This window comes from Corvus cornix, chromosome 1A (assembly GCF_000738735.6).
Source record: "Corvus cornix cornix isolate S_Up_H32 chromosome 1A, ASM73873v5, whole genome shotgun sequence".
NCBI classification, from domain to species: domain Eukaryota; kingdom Metazoa; phylum Chordata; class Aves; order Passeriformes; family Corvidae; genus Corvus; species Corvus cornix.
This window is the reverse complement of record NC_047057.1, coordinates 54,084,500-54,097,920: the sequence shown is the minus strand read 5'-3', so window position 1 is coordinate 54,097,920 and position 13,421 is coordinate 54,084,500. Positions and strand designations below refer to the sequence as shown.

General features: G+C 38.9%; 1 protein-coding gene across 2 annotated transcripts in view; it reads left to right on the top strand.

Annotated features, from left to right (window-relative positions):
* Positions 1-11,802, top strand: part of TXNRD1 (thioredoxin reductase 1) — a 36,391-nt gene extending 24,589 nt beyond the window's left edge. For both annotated transcript variants that reach the window (XM_039571561.1, XM_019292537.2), the window contains 5 exons: positions 615-771; positions 2,866-2,973; positions 4,323-4,418; positions 6,618-6,752; positions 9,897-11,802. In XM_039571561.1, the coding sequence (XP_039427495.1) occupies positions 615-771; positions 2,866-2,973; positions 4,323-4,418; positions 6,618-6,752; positions 9,897-9,959 (559 nt within the window). In that variant the 3' untranslated portion in view covers positions 9,960-11,802. The remainder of the gene's footprint in view (positions 1-614; positions 772-2,865; positions 2,974-4,322; positions 4,419-6,617; positions 6,753-9,896) is intronic.
* Positions 11,803-13,421: the final 1,619 nt, after the last annotated feature.

Genomic DNA, 13,421 nt, shown 5'->3' with positions numbered 1-13,421 from the left:
AGGTTTCCCTGTTACATGTGTTTCCTGTGGTGATCACGGCACTATCTCATTTATTGATGAAGTAGGAAATATTAATAATGAAAAACTTCCATTAGCTCAGTGCACTTACAGCTAAAAAGCTTGCTGGCTGTCCCTTAGGTAGGGTGTGTAACAGCCTGACCTGTCTCTGTGTAGGAGCCTGAAGGATAAGCTTCTATAAACAGCTTCAGCCACTGGACTGAAATTTCAGTAGTGGAAAAATTGTTTTGTCTTACAAGTGGAGTGGGAGAATGCCTCTCTGTCATGCCTGAAAGCTGCCAGTACACAGCTCAGCTGGTGGTAGAGGGTGTTTCTGGAAGAGGTTTATGCTTCACCTCAGTGATTCAGGAGATGAATCGCAGCTTCTCAAGCTACCTCCTTATCCAGTGTGTGAATTCCTGTAATTTTGGTCAAATTTGCCCTACTTTATATTCCTGCCCAAGACTGTAAGATTATGAATATGAATTCTTTCCCCCATACTTCACATACAAGTCTTTCTCTTAAAGCTAAGGGGCCTAACTCCTGCAAGGTTATTTACACCTCCAGCCTTCACAGCAGAACATTTACATCTGTTTTCTTGTTATTTCCAATTGCAGAACGGGAAAAATTCCTGTCAATGATGAGGAGCAGACAAACGTGCCACATATCTATGCTGTTGGAGATATACTGCAGGGCAAGCTGGAACTCACACCAGTGGCAATCCAGGCAGGAAGGTTGTTAGTTCGGAGGCTTTATGCTGGGGAAACCACTAAGGTAAGGAGCCAGTTGACTTAAAACACTGTCACTGCTCTCCAAGTGCAGAGTGCAAGTCTGCTTGTTTGTGGAAAACCCAGGAGAATTTTAAGGATTAGCTTTGATGATCACTTTAATTTTCCCCTGGCAAAGATATTACTGCAGATGTGTTCTGCTAATTGTGTAGGATGAAATTAATACCTTGTGGGTTAAGCAGTAGTCTCTTTTATTTTTTCCTACTAAGAGGGTTTAGTTTTCTCTGAGTATAATGATAATGAAATTAACAGAGATAATTTAACTTGGTTTTAATTCTACTGCCTTCCATAAAAGTTAGCAATCTTTCCCATTCTGTTAAGTGCTTTAACACCAATTCAAAGGCAGTTTACTAAATCTACCTACGGTCCCTAAATAGAGTGTAATAGGAGTTTGTGATGCTCTTAATCTTCAATGCTATTTTCACTAATTTTTTTCACTTCTCATCTGTATGTTTTCAATGTAATACACAGTCCTAATTGTAGTTGAATATGGACAGAATGGAAGATCAGATGTACCAATAACTCAGCACATATTTATACCTGAGTACTTGAATTAATGGATTCAGTGTTTGTTTCATACCGGTGCAGCTCTGGGTTTCAGCCAGGTTATGGTTGTTCAAATGGGAGTAATGTGGGTACTCATTTACACCTTATGTTTAAACCATGAGGAAAGGAGAGTGCCTTTAAAGAACTGCTATACTGATATGGGTGCTTGTCTCACCTTCATAACCATATGTCATGACCATAAAGGTTTTTCTTTTTCAGAGCCTGCTCTATTCATAGCAAATTCAACTATCAGCCAGATTTAGAGCTTGATTGAGTTGTTTATTTTATGTTGGCAGGTATTGCAGTAACAGAGCCCTGAATCAGTGTGCATAATGTCATTGAATTAGCCAGGCAAGGTTTAAGAAACTGTAGCAGAAGGCAGATTTTTTTTATTGCTGCAATGCTATGGATATGTCTTAATTTACATTTTATGCCAGATAAGTCTCTCAAGGTACAAAAATCCTTATGCTGCCAAAGGAAGCATTCTTATTCAGTGAATCCAAGAAATGAGTAACTACTTAAATGGGAGCGTGGCTTACACTGCCTTTGTAACAAATCTGGAAAAGGTGATTGAAACGTAATGAGGTGGTGTGGATAGGTGGGGAAAGAATAGTAATCAGTGTCTTAGTTGATCCCCAGTCACAAAGGAAATTAATTAGAGTTGAAATATGTAGAAAATCAAATTGCTAGAAATGAAATAGAGCTGGCCAGCCTGCTTAGTCTGCTATGGCAGAATGACTCATTTGGTGGACATGGGAAGAGCAGTGGATGTTTGTTTATTTTGAGTCTAATAAAGGCTTTTGACACTGTCTCTCATAACATTGTCGTGGACAAATGGATGCATTGCAGGATGGGTAAGTGGGCAGTGAGGTGGGTTGAAAACTGGCTGAGCAGATGAGCTTAAAGGGCTGTGCCCAGCATTCCAAAGACCAGCTGAAGGCCAGTCACTGCTGGTGTGCCACAGGGTTGGACATAGGTCCAGTGCTGTTTAACATCTACATTAATGGATCTGGATGCTGAGAACAAGTGCACCCTCAGAAAGTTTGGAGATGATACAAAACTGGGAGAAGTGACAAGTTTTTGCTGTCCCCCCCAACTGGCTGTACTTCATGTCTTTGGTTCTTTGGCATCACCTAGGCCACAGCTGATGAAAAACGAGTTTTGAATGGTAGGGTGCCTTTGCAGCATCCCCAGCTGAAAATAGCATGCTTTGTAGAAGTGGTTGAAAAGGCTACTTTTTATCTCCAGTTTGACCTGTGGTCTAGTACATTTTTAAAATGTATTTAAAATCCATTTAATCTGGGCATACTAATGTTAGTGTGACTTTAAACTGTCATTTTGTTCTTGCTCTAATTAACACCTCTGGAATGAACAAACACAAAACTGTACCTCAAGTTAAGACAATTTAAAAAAAACAAAAGAGCGTTCAGAATTGTGGATAATTGAGCTTTTCTTCCTGTGTTTCAGACTGCTGTATGCTGGTTTTATTACTGATGTTGTGTGGGTTTTTTGTTTTATTTTGAATGCCATACAGTGTGACTATGTGAATGTTCCAACTACTGTATTTACTCCTTTGGAGTATGGAGCCTGTGGGTACTCTGAAGAGACCGCAGTGGAGAAATTTGGGGAGGAAAACATTGAGGTAAATGTGTTAATTTCATCTGGGTTTTAGCTTTCCAATTTGTAACTTTAAATAATGTTAAGAGTCAATTAAAACAGCATTTTGTGCTCTGATGTAAGGGCAGGAGGTGGCTTTTTGTCTTCCTTGGCTGTTCCTAGACATGTTATAAAAATAATTCTCAATTCTAATAGCTCTAATTGCAGATATGTTCTATTTTTGGCAAACAGGGGCTTAAAGGTGGAATATTTGGTTAAAAAAAAAAGAGAAAAAGGGTTTCTTTGTGTCTGCAAATACTTCAGGATAAATTTAAACTGGGCATGTGCTGGAAGCGATACACTGGTTTTAATGTCAAAGTGGAGCTTTGGTACCTACAGCAGGGCAAATTCCTTACCACAGTGATTTTTACTTTATAAAACCAAATGTTATGCTCATTTTTCCTGTTTACTTTGACTGTACAAAGAGGTATGTGCTTCATTTTACTCATGTGAGTAATCTCTTTTCATTCTCTGGGATTGCTGGTCAGGAGTGAAATTAGACAGATACAAGCACTTAGTGCCTGAGGCTGTTCTTCCAAAATACTGTATGGACCACATTACAGAAAGCATGAGGGGAAGAAATCTCACAATAAACTGAACTTTTATGTCCTGGAAATATCACCTGAGGAGCATTATTTGCAGAAATAAGCAGATAAGTGGTAGTTCATGAAGTTGAGAACTTGTCTTCCTCTTAGCTGACATTTTCTGAATTGGACTGTGGAGAAAAATAAGTGAATACAACTCAAAATGGCAGTGTGTAAAATACTGTTAACCTGACCACAGGGCAAAGGCTTAAATGCTTTTCTGCCCACAAAGTTTGTATATACCCAGTCAAATTTTTGTTTTTGAGTGAAATTCTTGATGTTATACGTGAAACAGTGGACCCTTTGTTCTGGAAAATGTGCTTTTGATTTTCAAAGCATTTTCTTTTTTAAAATGTGCAGCCAGAAGCATTTGTGTTCTGGCTAAGTCCTCATTTAGTGTATTCTGACCTCTTTATTGTGTCACCTTATTGGCTTTTGTTTTTGCAAGCCTCAGTAAGATTATTGAGTCACTTGTGATTTTGTAACTTAATAAGAGCATGGTGAACTGTGTCCTGGAAGTGTAATATTCTTACGGCTTCTCCTTTTTTAATTATTGGATGACACTAGTACTTGTTTTGTAGAGACTCCTGTCTTTGGCATTCATTAAGGGAAAAGAGTATCATCATGATTTCAGATGTTCGAATTGCTATGTACATAGCTCATTATTTAGGATAATCCGGCAGCTTTTGGAAGATCATGCTCTCTGCTTGGAAATTTTACAACTCTGTTTAAACCTGTGTTTTATTTCCAGGTGTACCATAGTCATTTCTGGCCACTGGAGTGGACTGTGCCATCCAGAGACAACAACAAATGCTATGCAAAGATAATTTGCAATATTCAAGATAACGTAAGTGCATCTTTCCTTCCAGGGCAAACAGTATCTATATGTTTGTCATAGGGACTGTTGATGATACAACAGATATAAATAGGTTATTTTTAACAAATTAAAATTTATTTAAATTTGCCTACCTTCTGAAATGTAATAAATATTTATAGTGATGCATACTTCTGTGTATACAAAACCAACCCCCAGTAAAATACAAAATTCTGCCATTGCTATTTGCATATGGCACTTCTTCCATATATGTAAAATAAGAAGTAGAGATCTTCAGGAATGTTCATTAGCTTTGAGAAGTGAGCAAATCAATACATGTAAAAATGGTTAGGAGTTTTATTGGTTTATTCTCTCCTTCCCAAACTTGGACATTCTTTTCTGGGAGATTCCTCTCTCTGAAATTGAGGTCTCTCAGAAACCATCACAACTTGTAACCTCTCCAAACCCACATGTGCTCGTAAAACTCTTCAGCTTGTTCTAACAGGATAATGTATCTTGCCTGCACAAATCCCATTTAGGGTGATAATACCAGGATTATCCTTGGGCTAGGATCAAATTTCCTCGCAGTGGAAATGTACAGTACCTGCTGAAGCAAACGCAAAGCTAGTAATTAGTTAGAAGAATTGGTGTGCCCATCTCAGAATGTTCATCATCTGTTTAATAAAATTTAGTTGATTTTAATAATATAAATTATTATGAAGAGTAATATTCTATTAAAATGTATTCCTGTTAAGATGGTGGCATAGCTATCTGTCCTAGAAGAAAAAACCATAACTTACTTTACCTATATTCATTTTTCTTAGATACAGATTTATCTTCCTGCAGTTTTTCTAAGCATCATGTTGCTGTTTCGTAAAATTTGCAAACCTGTTGGGCGTTGCCCATCTCCTCTTTCTGGAGGAGTTTGCAGTAGTGTGAAAGGTATCACAGTACCTCTGGCTACATTCTAATCCAAAGTTACTTAAGAAAATGCAAAGGTTTAATGGTGATTTAAAGTGTTTCATTAATTTATTTTCACTTCTTGTCCTGAAAATTTGAAACGTGTTTAAGTGTCTAGGGTAGCGTTGAAAGCTACCCTGGAAAAAAAATAGTTCAGTAACTATTTAATACTCTTATTACCTTGGTTTCATTACTATGGTTTTATTTTGACATATGTCCATATTTTTAAAGGAAAATAATGGTAACTCCATTTTAGTTATCACTCAATTATAGCTTTTCTTATTTAAATAAACCCTGTGGTAAATTTCAGTCCCCAGACTTATTGAAAGAATAAAAACCTTTCAATGTATGTAATATCCACTATACCAAATATATGTGGTATTTAGCAGCAAGAGCAGATAACTTTTGATACTCAGCTGGGCTACATCTGTGGTCACCAAAATCTGATGAATTCCCTGAAGGCCACTAAAGCCCACAGCTGCTGACATGTGCTAAATGTTCATGTTTCTCTTTTTAAGAAAAGCAGATCAGGTCAGTACAGCTTGTCCTGCTGGGTGTTTTCTGAGGATGTATGGGCAGTGTGGTGTGTTTTGCAATTGAACAGGAGTATAGATAGGAGAAGTGTGAATAGTACCTTCCTTGTAACTGGATGGGGTTTTTGCCAGTCTCTGAGTGTATTATCTCCCAATGAAAGCCAACACTGCCACAAGAGTTGTTGGCAATTTAGTTAAAATATACTTCCTGCCATGTCTGGTTGGCCACAACTTCAGCTCGTGGTCCTTTCCTGTGAGCAACTATCAAACTGAAAATTCTTCAACAGATACAGACCATGTAGCCTCCTACCACAGGCCCTCGTACTGAAAGCCTTCCTGCAGGGTGCTCACCTTTACTTAGGCAAGCATTCTGTGGGAATGAGTGGAATAACTCACCTGAATAAAATTTAAATCCTTGTTTGTGACTCAGACACACACAATGGAGCACAGACCATGGCATGTGTTAAATTTGTATGCTCTTGGTGTACTTCTGTGCGAAACTTTGTAAGGAAGCTGACTCCTGAATTCCTAGTTGAATCTTTGCAGAGAGAGAGAACAAAATTACACCATCTCCCATCTGCTGGTGCTAATGATAGTTCACATTTTAGTGGTTACATTAATTTGTGATATGTTTTGTGAGCTGATTGAATTATATACTCTGAGTAAGAAAACCTTACACCTTGTCTAACGATAACTGAATTCATGACTGTGCTTGCATTTCATTTTCTTTGGCATTTAGGAGAGAGTCATTGGTTTCCATGTCCTTGGCCCAAATGCTGGAGAAGTCACCCAAGGGTTTGCAGCTGCTATTAAATGTGGGTTGACAAAAGAACAGCTGGACAGCACCATAGGAATTCATCCTGTCTGTGCAGAGGTTTGTATACAAGGTCACCTCATAGCCCAGCTTTCATAGCATTCTGGGGTAAGGTGTTGGAAATCTGAATTAAAGAGGTCCACATTTGCAGGAAAGTAGCGGGGAGGAAAGGACAGGCAATTATCCAGTTTTAATATTTAGAATTCTAACACTTAGGCTTAGTCTGGGGTATTTAATTTTTTTTTAGTGTGTTCATTTGTGAAAAGTTTATGGTCTCCCTTAATCCACTTCTCTCTTTACTGGGGAGTGTAGAATTTTTCTCCCTCTCAAGATTATGAAAGCTTCAAATACTATTTCTGCTAAAGTGGTTGTCAGAGCTAGATTAGTCTACTCAAAATAGGCTTACAAACTGGTGCTGGGGAAGGGGACCAGCTACATGACAATTTTTCGATCAAACTCTCTCCTCTTAAAGATCTTTCTTTATTCCGTAGGCCTTCAATTCATATGAAACCACACAAATATTTCTTCTTCTGTTTATGTTGCTGTTCCTCTTTAATGAAGAGCTCAATTTTCTCTAGCAGGTGTGGGACAGCTGCTCCCAGATGTAAATCAGAGAATGATTTTTGTAGCATTAGGACCAGTTTATATTAGCTGAGGATCCATGAAAGCTTGTTTATGACGTGTAAGTCTTCATGCAGAACCTTTGATTGTGTTAGATACAAAGCTTTGCAAGGGTGCACCAGGATGCTGCTCTGCAGAAGTGACATCCACCTCTCTTGTTTCCTATCTTCAAGGTGATTTAGTGAAAGCAATGTAGTAAGAACTCTATTAATGAAGTGAACTGCTAGCAATCTGAATTATCTTCAAAGCAGCCACAATATAGATTCTGTTCTTTGTAGTACCATCTAATGGCATTCTTGGAGGCCCTTGAAGAGGAGTAGCAGGTCCTTATCTTACCAGGGGCCCTGTGGAGGGGGATCTCTGAGGGAGGCATTCAAACCTGCGAACTCAAGTGGGGTATTAGCATATGCAGTGTGAAGAGAGGATGAGAGTCATAATTTATTCTGGACATCTGAGCTGCTAAAATTGAAACTGAATAGAATGATGATTAGACATAATTCAGGGAGGTAATTTCAGATAATCATATTTGTTTGAGTGGGGGAGAAAGAAACTGGCTCAGGAGAAATATGCTATTTAAAAGCTCCAGGGAACAGCGATCATTTTTAGTGACAGCCTTCAAAAGGGTTTTTTATGCTTTTACCTAATTTAATCTCTTGAGCGGTAAACAAAAATCAAAGTGCAAGATGGCACTCTTTGATTAGAAAAATGCTTGAAAACTGGAATTTGTGAGGAATGAGTATATTGGATGACTAGAATGATGGATAATATCACTGCTATTTTTGTTACATCCCTGTACAAGTTAAGGGAAATGAAGTCTGATTTGAACAGGAAAGGGGCAGTGTTACAGGGTCAAATGCTGACATCTTCATTGGCACTAGTACTAACTAATTGCTAAGTCTGCTGTGAAACATGGTTTTATTCCACTTGACGAAAACCTTAAGACTGAGGGTCCCATTCTCGCTGCTTACAAATTAGAGCCAGATTTCACTTCTCTTCTTGGAGCAGCATTTTATTCTGCAGAAAACATGAGCTCAGAATGGAATTTCTTGCAAGGTAAAGTCCAAACAACTGCAAGCACAGAGCTGGTAGGACCTCAGCCCTACAGAGAATTACATCTTAGCCTCAACTGCACTGTGCTGCCTGAAATTCAGGGGGCTGCAATCGAGCATCTGTGATGAAGAGAAATTGTCTTCTGAAACTGGGGTGATTCTTCCAGGTAGCTAATGATGGCTTTCCAGCCACTGGATCTAAGGTCTTGTCTTCACTTAAATAATGAACAAATTCTGCCAAAAAATACATGTTTCCAACAATTATCAAATGACTCCAGCTGGCTTACTAGGGAGCAGTGTGGTCCCCTCCCACACCTGGAGCTTGCAGTCTGGCCGGGAGGAAAGCAAATAAATTTTGTACTTTTTAATCTTGGTCTTTTGAAGTGAAATAACAATAAATGAAGGCTCCCATATGTTGTCAGGCTGTGGATCAGAAGTAGAGACTTCAAACCCCTCTGTCAAAACATGCACTATTTTTTAAATAAGTCACTGTTCTTCTGCCATATATATTAGACATGCATTTGTCTTCCTGATTTGTGTCTAATGCTTTATGTGCTTATAGAAAGTGGAAGAGGTTTATCATTTATTGATGTTGTTCTCTGAAGAGCTGCTAGCAGCCTTAATGCAGCAAAGCTCCTACTTAGAGAAATATAGGTCTTTCTGATCTCCATTATCTTTAGATACTTCAGTGTTATTTGCATAGCTGAAATGTGTATGTACTTTATTCTATGCTAGGTTTATTCTTCCTGAGAGATGGCTTTGATGATGACTAATTATTGCAACTTTGAAGCATTTAGATAGCAGTGGTTTTGATTTCCTTTTTTCCTTTTTATATCTATGCAAAACCATGCAATTATTTGCATAGTAAAGTACCAGTATTAAAAATTTTTTTGTAGAATTTTTCTTCCCAAATTTTAATATCTGTTAATTTTACAATAATTATTTTTGAGTGTGTTGTTTGCACTAATGTGACTTGAAAGCAGTAAAGATTGGAATTTTTCAAACTGGTTTTACTCAGTGTTTTCATAGCTATTGTCAAGAGGACACAGATCCGAGGCATATACCTTCATTAGCAATCACTTCCACATTTCTGTAATGTCTACAAAGGCACAAAGGCAAAATTCCCTCCAAATGCCAGGCCTTGAGTTAACTTCATTTTCCCAAACAAAGAAGTTTTCTTTGAGCCATAAAGACACTTATTCATTAGGTGTACTGGAGTTCATTATTGCTGAGCTTGTTCCCACTGTAAAATCTTAGGAGCATTAAGACAAGAGGTGGTATAAAACCATGTGACTTCCTTAATTCTTTCTTTTCCACTGTAAAAGGAAGAACATAAGCTAAGTGAAGAGAACAAAAGTTATTTGTATGTGTGCACGCTGTTTAATGGCAAGGATTTTAAATGTGTGATTTTCATTATTATTTTTGTGCTTTAAGAAACGGCTGCTGTTTTGTGCATCATGCCCAAGTTAATCTTCCAGGAAAAAAACCATTAATTTTAGCCACACTAAGAGTCTTCTCTTTTCTTTCTCTCAAGGTATTCACCAACCTGTCTGTGACTAAGCGTTCTGGTGAAGACATCACTGTGAGTGGATGCTGAGGTTAAAGACCCCCATTCTTGCTATTGCCAGAGACTGACTTTGATCACACTGTCTGACTCCTGCAATTCAGAATGAAGGTTTTGGGAGAAGTCGCTCTTGGACACCTGAAGAAATGGATAGAGCTTAACCTGGACATGCCATCGTCCTAAGGAGAAGAGCGCTGTGGGAGTTGGTCACTTGTGGTGATTGGCTGGCAATTAGCAATGCAATGGGAATCTTGACTGTCGAGTTGGTGCTTAGCAGGGCATTTGATGAATGCTTTCATGAAGTCATAGCCTGAAGCCTGCATTGTCTGGTGGGCAGTGATGGAAGAACTGCTAGCACAGCTGGACAACAACTGTTTTGGTTTGGCTTTATTCCTCTCTCCTTTCTTTCCTGAACATTCCTTTCCAGAACAAAGAACTTCCCAACTCAGAAAAATCCCCACAAGTTCAGGTAATTGTATCAGATAAAATAGCTCCTGTGTTCTGGGTCATGACACAGCAAGTGCAAGGTCTCTTCATGAGCATGTACTTTACCAGCTCACATGCCTGTGGAGGGGAAGTTCTACTTGTTTGATCATGAGGAAGAAAATAGCCTTGGAAAAAAGTTTAGTACCACCTAAAATAACATATTTCTTGCCTTCCAAACTGACTCCGTTGTGACTTTTTATTTAGAGAGCCTGATTTGTGAAAACATTCCTCTCAGTGAGAAAGGAAAATGATTTAGTAAGGCCTTTTGATACAGAAAGTTGTGTTTCTTCCCTGAAAGTAACAATCATGCATATAACGCAGATGTGATGATCTTGCTGTTCTTGAAGCTTATGTGGTTATAATGAATCCAATTTGGAGCTGACAGAACTCCAATGTTGAATGAATTATACTTCCAAGAACTCTGTGCAACTTCATTAAATTTGAGTGAATTTATTTCTTTCCAGAGCTGTCATAAGCTGCACTGTTTCAGGTCTAAACTGGCCACTTTGAACACAAAAGTATTTAGATTTCCCTGAGATTAGTGAGCCCATAGAATCAAACAACACCCCCCCCCAAACAACCAAAAAACAAACCCTCCAGCCAAACTCCAAAAACCGGTAGTGAAAAATCTGTTATGTAGATAGACCTAAAAGTTGTATTTAGTTCTATGTGTGCCATGTTTTCTATTTAATTAAGCAAACAATACTTTTAAAACAGAGGTTTCCATGGAAAATACCAGATTCTTGAATATCTCTCCTGTGTTGGATAAGTTGCATGCATAGTTGTCAAGAAATGGCAAAAATGCCTCTTTGTAATGGAAATGAATGTGCTTTTTGATCTGTTTTTTTTTCATTTCCCTCCCTTTTAGCAGAAGGTTCAGATTACTTTTATTAAATGGTTCTTGGGAGTTCAGTAGTGGGGTGTGAACAGGGGGTGAATTCCCCAGCCCTGTGGGCAGAATGCCTTATGCTTAAATCCCTACCTGGTAACAGATTCTTATATTTCTACTGGGATTTCTAAAATAGTGTTGTAAGTTATTTTTATAAACCCATACATAACTGAAGGATTTTTAAACGTGTTTTGTGTGGTATCTAGAACGGTCTGTGATGTTATTTTTCTGGCCAGTTTAATAAATAAATCGATTTGCACAAGCAGATGCTCCTTTTGATGCCTCTTCCAAGCAGACACCAAGTGGCAGCAAGGCGACTGTTTTTTCAAGGGCCAGAAGAGGGCACCATGATAAACCCAGCTTGATTTGCCTTTCTCTTGGATTTTGAAGGTAGAGATTTCTCTGAAAAACAGGGTTTGAGGCTGTTTCATGTGCATTTGTTTTGCATGTTAAACACTTGAGAAGGACATACTTAAAAATAAAAGATAATTAGAAAACAAATCTTTCACTATTTGCACCAGCTGCCATTCATATAACTTCTGAAAACCCAGGAGTGCAGGCTGCTGAGCTGTTGGGCAGTGTAGCTGCTCATATTTAAGCATATGGATAGCAGCATTTTCAAGCAGGTGTGTAAGAAGGTGAGGTCCTGGAGATCAGGATCCTTTACTTCCTGGAGGGAATAAAGACATGTATGAGCTTGGCTTTGCAGAGCTAGATCTGCATGTATCTATTCTTGTGGGTTATGTCATCATTAAGGATGCATGTTTCTACACTGGTTGCTTTCAATTCAGTAGGTGTTGGGTTTAATTACTTCTGTTTTTTCTTTGGATTTCAAATTGTGAGACTTTTTTTGGTAGAGCTTTTTTTATTACTTCTCCATAAGGAAGACATTTTCAGGTGTGTATTTATGTCATCTGTGCATGATGGTAGAGGTATATAATATATTATCACATAAGGATTTATTAAATGCCAAAGCTAAGTATTCAATGTTTTTGTCAAATTAAGCATACTTTGGGTAATGCATGCTTTGGAAGAACATACTAGAAAATTTAATAAGCTAATCAGTATTTATGTTCTGCTCATATTTATTTGTTATTAACATATTTGGATGCTCTTATATGAGTGTTAGAATCATCCTAAGATACTACAGATACACATGTTGACAGGAAATTCCACAGACTTGAACAGGGAATTTAATAGAGTTTCACTGACATCTCCTAGAATTTTTTCTTTTTTTCTCATTTTTTCTTTTTTTTTTTTAAGCTTCCCTGACCCAGGCTTCATTCCCCTTTTACCCTTTTCCTCTGGGTGCGAGTTGTCTGAGCAATTCTAACTTTCCTTGTAAGTCTTGTATTCCAACTTGTATCCTGCCTTCCCTCCTTCAAGCCCTGCTGCCTGCCCAGAGCCCAGTGCAGGAAGTTCCCTTGTTGTAGAGCCATAGGATGGGCAGGACCCGTGTCGGACACAGTGGATTTCCTGGAGATGTCGTGGGTGCTGGTGGAGGTTTCATGATAGGGTAGGTGTAGGGTAGGTGTCTTGCTGTGCTGTGTGGGATGACCTTGCACTCATAAAGCCTGTGACTGATCCTGCCTCTGGCTGTGCCAGAAGGAGCCAGATGGCTGAGTCTTTTGCACAAAACTTGATAGACACCTTTCAGGTCAAAATAGGGTATAAATGCTTGTGGTAAATGTCAGCCCTGCAGAGAGAGAAGCCCTTTCTCTTTGATGACTGGCTTTTCTGATTGCTCAGTTGTCCTCAATGTGGGATGGTGTGAGACTGTTCTTGCCAAGGCCTGTTTGGCATCCAGAGAGAAGTTAAATCTGAAAAAACACAAAAAATAGAAAGAAGGTACCAGGGGATCTGCCACACCACTGACCTCGCTTCTGCATGCACAAAACAGCAAAATGCTCCTGAAATATTTCCATCCTGGAGGCACCATTTGTGCCACTGGGGTGTTTTGGTTTAGGGGCTGCTGGTGAGGAGGTGAGAGTGGAGCAAGGGCTTTGGCATCCATCAGGGAGGGTGGGAAGGGTTGTCAGTGTGGAAAGGCAAAGGCACAGTGCAGGTCACATGCTGCCATGGGTACTGGAGGGCTTGGGGGTGTATGGCTGAGAGTGCTC